The sequence below is a fragment of the Pundamilia nyererei genome, unplaced genomic scaffold (assembly GCF_000239375.1).
Source record: "Pundamilia nyererei isolate P.nyererei 1_Seehausen unplaced genomic scaffold, PunNye1.0 scaffold00161, whole genome shotgun sequence".
In the NCBI taxonomy this organism is placed as follows: domain Eukaryota; kingdom Metazoa; phylum Chordata; class Actinopteri; order Cichliformes; family Cichlidae; genus Pundamilia; species Pundamilia nyererei.
The window spans coordinates 1304610-1314624 of record NW_005187562.1 but is presented as its reverse complement, the minus strand read 5'-3'; the positions used below and the strand labels follow the sequence as shown (position 1 = coordinate 1314624).

The 10015-nt window shown below is 42.0% G+C and overlaps 2 protein-coding genes and 1 long non-coding RNA gene across 3 annotated transcripts in view; all 3 read right to left on the bottom strand.

Annotated features, from left to right (window-relative positions):
• Positions 1-2452: 2452 nt before the first annotated feature.
• LOC102202911 (G-protein coupled receptor family C group 6 member A-like) lies at positions 2453-7237 on the bottom strand (the record flags this gene model as incomplete). The annotated part of the gene is made up of 3 exons (XM_013913957.1): positions 2453-2630; positions 2996-3413; positions 6289-7237. Coding segments are annotated over 3 exons (1545 nt in total), but the record flags the coding sequence as incomplete, so codon positions are not given.
• A 2-nt stretch (positions 7238-7239) lies between these two features.
• On the bottom strand, positions 7240-8401 carry LOC106456397 (uncharacterized). Its single transcript, XR_001290530.1, has 3 exons — positions 8343-8401; positions 7498-7624; positions 7240-7323 (listed from the first exon to the last, which is right to left on the bottom strand). It is a non-coding gene; the product is annotated as an uncharacterized LOC106456397 (long non-coding RNA).
• A 786-nt stretch (positions 8402-9187) lies between these two features.
• LOC102202615 (G-protein coupled receptor family C group 6 member A-like) overlaps positions 9188-10015 on the bottom strand; it is a 3049-nt gene continuing 2221 nt past the window's right edge. The window contains exon 5 of the mRNA XM_005745634.1: positions 9188-9431. Coding sequence (XP_005745691.1) covers positions 9188-9431 — 244 coding nt within the window. The remainder of the gene's footprint in view (positions 9432-10015) is intronic.

The window sequence follows — 10015 nt, the reverse complement described above, 5'->3', positions numbered from 1 at the left end:
GTTCGAGAAATTCGGAACAGTCAGTGAAGGAAACTCAAAAAACAAACGCTGAAAAACATTCCCCAAAGTCACTAAATTAGCCTGATTCAGGGGCTCAATGGCCCAAGTGAAACAGGGTATTGAAGAGAAGCACAGGGCATCGATTAAGCATCTGTTAGAGACATCGACCAGCAGTCCATGGGCACAAAGACAATCGTCGCCCAAAATAGGCACAGAGCTAGCGGCAACAACAAAGCTTCACTGGAAATCCCAGCATGAAAACAAACAGTCACCAACCTTTTCCTGAATGTTACAATGGGAAAGCCATTAGCTGCGATAAGCTGCGGCCCAAGGATAGCATGTGCTCCATCAGTTCGAGAGCCGTACCGCCACCCAGGCCTGAGATTCAGTCATCCACCCATTCACACACACATTAACACACTGGTGATGGCAAGCTACATTGTAGCCACAGCCGGCCTGGGGCACACTGACAGAGGCGAGGCTGCTGGACACTGGCGCCACCGGGCCCTCTGACCACCACTAGTAGGCAACGGATGAAGTGTCTTGCCCAAGGACACAACGACTGAGACTGTCGGAGCCGTGGCTCAAACCGGCAACCTTCCAATTACAAGACAAACTGCCAACTCTTGAGCCACGATCGCAAACACATAAACACAGACGGCACCAGAGCTCTCGATTAACACTTCCTTTATTGCTCATCACCACACAACTGAATACTTTTACCTTCAAAACACAGCAACAACACTTCCTGTAAACTGTGTGATTGGAGCCCTCCAGTGGTCCACCACAATGTCAAAGTAACAGGCAATGATCACTGAGACACCTGACTGCTTCCTTGTTCCTTGTGCATGGGGACAATAGTACCATATACAACTTCTCACAGGGGCAGGTTAAAGATCTTAGTCAACACAACTGCAAGTTGGTTCAGCACCTTAAAATGAGTCAGGCTCCTCCCAGGATATTTGTCTTCTTTAATACTATTCGTCAGCTCTCTTTGGGCATTACTGTAAGCCAACTTTGAGGCCTTGCCTTGCTTTCGAGCTATCATTTTTGGTCTTGGAATATGGATGATCTTGGTGGTTAAGACCATCAGTGTTCCCAAACCAAAAATTATGCCTCGACAACAAGGCGCGGCATCTGAGCTGTCAGTAGAGAAGGCTACACATGCCAGAATAGAAGAGCTGTGTTCTTCAAGAGCTGTACATACAACACTCAGTCTGTCTATTCAAATCAGTCCTGCTGCGGTAAAATGGATTCTTCTCTCCAGGCTTGGACAGTTTGTACAGCTGGCCATGGTCTATAGAGGTCTATATGATGGACTTAATTCAAGATGAGATGGTCAGGGAGGCTAGGGTGTCAAGATAGGACAGCTTTATATGCTGCTAGGATGCTGGTGTAAACCTGATCGTCATATTCTTTTCCCTTTTTCAGAAATGTAAATTGTTATACAGTTTGGGCATTACAGTCTTTCACTATGCCTAATTAAAGTCTCTTTCTACAATCACACCTACTTCTGGATATTTGCTCAGCCAGTTGTTAATGGTATCATGCACAGCTAACTTAGTATTAGCTTGTAGTGGAACATAAAGAGCTGTGATTAAGACCGCACAAAACTCTCTTGGTGGGTAGAATGGTCAGCATTTCAGTACCAGATATCCAATATCAGGAGTTCAGTGCATGGTGATAATGTCTGTAGATGTACACTGGTCATCATTAAAATATATGCGCACTCCTTTTCCTTTGCTCTTAATGGAGTCAGCCATTCTGTCTGATCACTAAACAGACGAGCCTGTGAGGTTATTTGAACTTCTGCTCACTGAATATCTCTTCTTTTTCAGCTGTAAAGTCAGTTAACCGTAGAGATAATTGTGTGGGAAAACCCCCAGTAATTCAGTAGTTCCTGAAACACCCAGACCAGCCCATCTAGCACCGACAACTGTGGCATGTTCAAGTCACTTATATTTCCTTTCTTCCCCATTCCAATGCTTGGTTTGAACTTTAGCCGGTGTCTTGACCATGTGTACCTAAATGCTTTGATTTGCTGCATTATGATTTGCTGAATAGATATTTAACTTAAGCAGCTGAACAGGTGTACCTAATGAAGTGGTGAGTGCAAGAGGCTTTCTTTATAATCCTCTCCATGAGTTTTTCACTTAATTTTTTTTTAGTTTTGGTATACTATTAGTACTTTTACTCAAGTAAAGATTCAAATTCAAATATTTTTGTATTAGTTTTTTTTTTTTTAAAGTAGGGCAGTAAAACATATATCTGTCACACTAGAAAGAACTGGAGGCCGGCTACGCAGAAGGCAGTGGTGGCGACGACCTTGTTTAGGCCCCCCCCCCCCGGATGGCGATGACATCCAGCTAAAGGCCTGGAAAGTGGCCGGCAAAGGCGAGGTGGTTCAAGCCGATCTGGATCGGACAGCGTTGTAGAGACAGCAGAGGCTGGACTAGACGGCGGCGTGACAGCTGCGGATGGTGACGCTATCGGTGATGGTGTGAAAGCTGCAGGCATTGGAGCAGGTGTTGGCACTGCTGGCAATGGCGAGGATGAAGACGCAGAGGCTGGACCAGGCAAGACTGATGCTGAAGCTGAAGCTGCAGGCGTGGATGATGCTGACGCTGAAGCTTGTTTGAAGATAAACATTTAATTTATACCACATTAAAGGATTCAAAGCATTTATTGTCATATGTACTAAGAAAGCATTTCTCTGTGCAATGGAATTCTTTCTTTGCTGTCCACACAAAAATGCCGGTTAATATAGGGAAATAGAAATGATAAATAAAAACAGTATAAATAAATAAAGACACAAATTTAAGCTTGAAATGGATGTGTGTTCAAAATATCTATGAGCTTAATGTGCTGGCTTAATGTGCCTGATGTGCACAAATTATTATTATAGTTAAAAATAGGTCAGCTGTCCAAGAGTCTGATAGCAGTGGGGAAGAAGGAATTGTTGAGTCGGAATGTTCTGGATTTCACACTTCTAAACCTTTGTCTCAAGGGCAGAAGAGTGAACAGTCTATGTTGGGGGTGTGTGAAGTCTTTGAGAATGGAGGCAGCTCTCCTTTGGACTCTGTGATGGTAGATGCTTTGCAGAGAGGGCAGCGGGGTCCCGATGATCTTCTCCACAGTTGTTATCACTCTCTGCAGGCATTTGCGGTCCATAGCAGTAGTGCTGCCGTACCATGCAGTGATGCAGCTGGTCAATGTGCTGTCCACAATGCAGCTGTAGAACCTGCTGAGGATCTTGCCCGACGAACCAAATTTCCTCAGCCTCCTCAGGAAGTACAGCCGCTGTTGAGCCTTCTTGACCAGCTGTGTGGTGTTCAGTGACCAGGTGAGGTCCTCAGTGATGTAGACACCCAGGTATCTAAAGCTGCTTCTGCGAACTTCAATATGGTGTTGTCCTTGTTGGATGTGACACAGTCATGGGTGTACAGGGTGTAGAGAATGGGACTGAAGACGCAACCCTGTGGAACGCCTGTGTTTGTAATAATGCTGGCTGAAGTCCTGGTGCCGATCCTGGCGGACTGGGGCCTGCCAGTCAAAAAGTCCTGTAGCCAGTCACAGAGGGTGGGTGTGGGTCGATTGTTGCCAGCTTGTGAGTGAGTTTGTTAGGGATGAATGTATTGAAATTGGAGCTGTAATCAACATGGATGAGTCTTTGTTTTCCAGATGGGAGAGGGAATAGTGAAGGGCAGCAGCGATGGCATCTGGCGTGGACCCTTTGGCCCGGTAGGCATACTGCAGGGGATCCAGAGTGTCTGGGATGTTTCTCTGGATGTAGGCCAGCACCACTCTCTCAAAGCATTTTGCAATGATTGGAGTGAGTTCAACTGGTTTGTAGTCATTTAGGCAGGTGGCTGGGCTTTTCTTGGGGAGACGGATTGAGGGTTGTGGTAATGAAGCATGTATGGGCCACCTCTGGCAAACCAGATCTGGGCCACCAAAGGGCCGTCATTCTTTGCGGTATGTGGGCCATGAGTAAGCACATTGTGTGGACCAGATCCGGGCCATACCAATTTTGCTATGTGGGGTTGTACTGTAGACATGACCCAGGGTGTTCTTGTCATGGGTAGGAATGGCCACATGTTGGTGATGTTTTGGGTGTCCAGTCCATAAGTTGCACTTATTAAAGTCACCAGTGACGATAAAAAAAAGCGTCTAAATGAGTTGTCTCTAATGCGCTGATGACGTCATGGAGTTTGCCGAGCGCTGCTGCGGAGCTAGCTTGTGGCTGAATGTAAACAATAGCCAAAAACACAGCTGAGAATTCCCGCGGCAGATAGTAGGGGCAGGGTTTTAGGAATATAAACTCTACGTCTGGCAAACTCTCCTTTTAATTCATTCAAGAAAGAACAAACATACACATATCAGGTATAACATTATGACCACTGACAGGTGAAGTGAATAACATTGGATTGTTTCTTCATTACAGCATCTGTTAGTGGGTTAGATATATTATGGAGCAAGTGAACATTTTGTCAAGCCTAAGATTTGAGCTTGTTTGAGAAGGACCAAATTATGATAGTTTGACGACTGGGTAAGAGCATCTCCAGAACTGAAGCTCTTGTGGGGTGTTCCCGGTCTCCATTGGTCATTATCTGCAATGCATTGTCTCATAGTTACCATTTAACAATATACACCTGAGACTAAAGTCCCACACACCAACACAAATCCTGATCCTAATGAGGATTAGTAGTAAGGATTTAGGTATGAACACAAGTTGAAAACACAGAGCGAAAATGAAAACCAGCACAAAGAGACATTTTAAACCAATCACCACAGTGATTCTACTGTAGCAACATGAACACATAGAAATGGATGCTGCCTGCTCATCAGTTTGTTACCTGTTGAAGTTCAGGATTTGGCTAAAACACTGAAAGAATGAACAATTACAAGGAATTGAAGTACTCTTTAAGAACCGAATACACTGAATACAAACAGGTGATAAAAAAAATTTCTAAAAGTTATTGTCTTACATATACACCCACAGGCCATTTTATAAGGTACACCTGTTCAACTACTTGTTAATGCAAACATCTGATCAGCCAATCATTTTTCACCAACTCTAGGCATTTAGGCATGTAAACATGGTCAAGATGACCTGCTGAATTCAAAGCAAGTATCAGAATGGGGTAGAAAGATTATTTAAATTACGTTGAACATGACATGGTTGTTTATCTGAGTATTTCAAAAACTGCTAATCCAACAGGTTTCCCACTCAACCATCTCTATGGTTAGCCAAAAGGGTTCCCAACACTGTCCGGAAAAGAGTTAACTGATGAACTAATGAAATGGCTGGTGAGTGTATATGTGTATTTCTTATATATAGTCACTAAGCCTTTAGATACAAAAATATAACAGAATACATGATCAAATTCAAATATGTAACAAATCTGTGTCAGTAAATCATCAACATAATGTTAAAAGGCACCACCAACAAATATGCCCTACAGAATTGCAGAAAGATGCTTACAAGTTTTCAAATGTTTTACATTTTAAAAAGTTTTCTTTATATTTATTGTGTCGTATTCTTTTGACCTTTAACCCTGACTCAACGAGTCAGTGATTCCAGAATAATAGAACAATAAATCTGCAAGATAATGATGATTTGAAGAATACCAAACAGTCTGCAAGCTTACAGCTATACCACTCTGAGCAAGCCCGACTGGTGAATCTAAATTGTCCACAGGTGTGAATGTGAGTGGTTGTTTCTATGTGTTAGCACTGCATCTGGGTGGTGACCTGTACGGGGTGTACCCTGTCGTAGCACACCCCACGGCCCTGATGAGGATAAGCAGAAGAGAATGGATGAATGGATAAACAGTCTGTAGTGGCTTTGCAAGCATCCTCCTGCGAACCAGTCAATCCATCTACTTAAAGATGCAGAATGCTGTCAATTCCTAAAATTGTTGAAATCAACTAAATATTATCAGTTTTGGGGATTTTTACATCAACAGTGTGGACCAAACACATTACAATTTGTTGGAAATTACAAATTTTAAGACACAAACTAATTGAATGAATCAGAAAATAATGTGCTTATTATCCATTACTTAAAATGTTAGTGGCAGTCCTAAAAATGCACAGACTTTCATATTTATTCCACTTTGTGCTGCAATTCTAAACATTATGTTGCCTTCTTAATAATTGTGAATTATTTTATTAGTGATGTTGGCAAGCTTGAAATTCTCTTTAGGGTGTTAGAGGAATTTAGGTTGTTCTGAAGTATGTTTTGCTGTGGGTTCGAGACTGGGGAGAGAGAGTTTGAGGAATCACTAGGCTGCCTGGTGGAACTCCAATCAGTGATTGAGTCTGAAAATTGGGAATTTGGGAATGACTCCAAAGATAAAGATAAAGTAGGGTTTTGAATTCCCTTAGATGACAGCTCATCCTCACTGCCTTTGTGATCCATGGAATAATTCCTAATATCCCGGCGGAATGATTTCTCTGTGTTTGCTTCCTTCTTACACAGAATAATGTAGCACTTTGTGAAGAACTGACAAAACAAGATGCCGTAGGCTGAGATGAGGATAACAACCATCTCCACTGCTGGAATGTACTTGCCTGTGACATTGGCATAGACTGGACCAAACATGATCCAGGAGATGAAGTAAATGAGCATTGCAAAAGTGATGAACTTTGCATCATTGTAACAGTCAGGCAACTTTCGTCCCTTAAAAGCAACACCAAAGCAGATGAGAGCCAAAAGGCCAATATAGACTAACATGGCTCCAAATGCAGGAATTAATTTCTCATTACAAAACATCAGTTTCATGTTGTTCTGTGTGATCTCTGAGTCAGCAATTGGAGGACTGTGTATAAGCCACGTTGTAACAATAACCACTTGACCTGCCATGCAGACTGCAATAATGAGGTAAGGCTTGTAGAGCTTCTTCAGCACACTTTGAATGACCGGGTCAAACTCAAAGGCTAAGACGATCTTAAAGGACTTGACCATGATGCAGGAGACACATAAGGTAAAACTTAAGCCAAACACCACCTGCCGTGCTTGACACTGATAGCTATTGGGTGGACCACCAAATAATATAACACTAGTAAATGTGATCATAAGGGAAAGGAGGAGATGGATGCTGATTGGGCCAACAGATGAGCGCACAACAGGGGTATTCCAGTGTGCAAGGAAGATGATCCCAACAACAATGGTAAGCACTGCTCCTAAAGAAGTAAAAGACAGCAGCACAATAAGATATACATCACCCCATTTCAGAAAATCTATTTTTCTTGGCAAACACTTTGAACTGCCTTTTAGGGAGTAATAGTTTTTTTCACAAGGATTACACTTCTCCGAATCTGAAAAGAAAGAAAACAAGATCATTAGAATATGTAAGTTGGATTCAAGCTCCTTGAACTGTCAATGCAATAGACTGCAATATAAGCATTTTAAAACACTTATTTTGGCTTTTATGTAATTTCACAGTTAACTGATACAAATGGAGTTTACTGGGTTTTTTTTATAATACATACCAGTGGTATTGGAAAAGGTGTTCTCAGCACAGGGTTCACACTGATAGCAGCAACGAGGCTGGCCCGAAACTGAAGTCTTACTGTAGCCAGGCTGACAGCTGTCTGTGCACCTGGAAGTCACGTTTCCCTGAGAGAAGAAAGAATCATGATTTTTCTTTTTTACAGTCTGTATAGTGTACTCTCTTTATTCTAACACACACGTTTTTATATGCTAACTGCTTCTTAAACAACACAAGAACAAGAAAAAAAGAAGGAAGGAAAGTAAAAAAGAAACCGAGGAGCTAATCCAGTACACACAGTCATTCAGTTTTCAAGAAAAACTCCTTAAATTGAGTATTGACATTGATAAATATATGACAAATAAAACAAACCTATGTTCTTGCTGATGATAATGGTAATTTTCAAATACTTAGGTTATCATTTTAGTATGCCAATATTAGCACAACTAAGTATGATCAGATTGCCTTTAATTTCATTCACAAAATCAGTAGAGAGACAAATTGTGACCTTTGACAGTGCAAGAGTTAATAATTTAACCCAAAGTCTGTATCAAATAACATGGTAATCAACAGTGATTTCTTTAAATATGAAATATCAATATCAGCATAGCATTAGAGTAATATTTAGTGAATCACCAGAATTGGTAAGATTCATCTTCTACACATCTTAAATATTTTTTTAAATATCAATTCAACATGGCTTATGAATGAACCACCAATGAGTCCAACAATATATTAATCCTGCCAACACTGACTGTAGATACTGTGAATATCTAAAAATAAAAACAATGAATGAATGGAAGAAGAATAAAACAATTTGACAGTGGAGGGCAAGTTATTACTTACAATGTAAATGTAGAAAGCATGTTTTGTTTCCTGCGAGATGAACGTCAGGCTATTTTGCAATATACTGTAGCGAGCTACAATGTCATTTACGTCTAGAGACTCTGAAGTCTGCTTCCATAGGACGATATCGTATTCAGTGTTGAGGTCACCATGGGGATCAAATGAATAGTTTTTCCCATCCATGTGGAACTTTGCCTTCCATAGGGCCCCTCGTAACTGAAATTGCAGTGTGTGTGAAAATATTGATTAAAAATAATGTATCTAAAGTGGACAGGACAAAACATCATACACACAGATTAGGTACAACATTATGACCAGAGACATGTCTTTTCATCATAGGACCTATTAGTAGGTGGGATGTATTAGGGAGCATGTGAATATTTTGTCCTCAAAGTTGATGTATTAAAAGCAAGAAAAATTGGCTAACCGACTGGGTCAGAAAATCTCCAAAACGTCAGCTCTTGTGGGTTTTTCGTGGTCTGCAGTAGTCAGTATCTATCAAAAGTAGTCCAACAATAGAACCAGTGACATGATCATGAGTGGCCAAGGCTGACTGATACACATGGGGAGTGAAGGCTGGTAGAACTACTATATATACCCCATTTCTCCTGCAATCTTTTTTTTTTTCTCGAAGCTCCAGCTTGAGAGTTCTGTGGAGGGAGCTTTAGGGTTCTTGAGGTTTCTGTGCAATATCTTTGCTGTTTCTAGGACTGCATTTCTCTGGACAGAGATCTCAGATGTTGTTCCTGGAATCTGCCAAAGCCACTCACCCAGTGTGGAGGTCACTGGCCCAGCTGAGAGAGGAGCTATATCTCCTAAAGCTTCGTTGATATTATTGCTGTAGATCAAGTGGTGTGGATCAGTGAACTGATGTCTCGTTCACTACTGGCATACAGCTTGATGTTATCCATGTAGAAGAGGTGGCTATTGACTACTCCATTCCATAGTTGGAATCCATAGCCAGTCTTTTTAATGATCTCACTGAGGGGGTTCAGGCCCATGCAGAACAGCAGTGGAGACTTGATGAAAACTTGTGCTATTGGCTTGAAGTTGGTCTCTAGTGTTGTTTCCCCCATCCACATTGTATTCCTGATGAAGGTCTTACTTCATCAGGTCTTAATCCAGACTTTTCAGGATCCATGGCATGGCATCCAGGCAGTGCACAGCTTGGTGAGTATGGTCTTGTCTTATTGGCTGGTAGTTGCATGGGACAGGTCCCTTCTACTGTCCAAGCCTTCGTTTAGCCATTCCAGGTGTCTCTCGTCCATTGACAGCTGGTTCATTTATGCTGCCAGATGCTCGTGAAGTGCAGTCAGCTTCTTTAGCCAGTAGGCATGAATCATGTCAGGCCCTGGTGCTGTTCAACTCTTCATACTAGGGACCCTTTTTTTAGATGTCTGCATCTGTGATGGTCACTGGATCCTGTTCAGGGAGATGTGGTTTGCTCTTAAATCAACTAGCCACTGAGCCTTTTTTGGGTTGTGACCTTCCATTTGCTTTATTGACAAGGCTGTGAGTCTTCGCCTTTAAGTTTTTAAGGCCTCAGGTATGCACAGCTTGCTGCAATTTTAGGCACCCCTTTCTTCATTATCACCTTTCTGCAGTCCTGCATCTTGGCCTCTAGTCTCCTTCTCCATGGAGGGTACTGCTCCTTGTGCTGTTCATCTTCCACC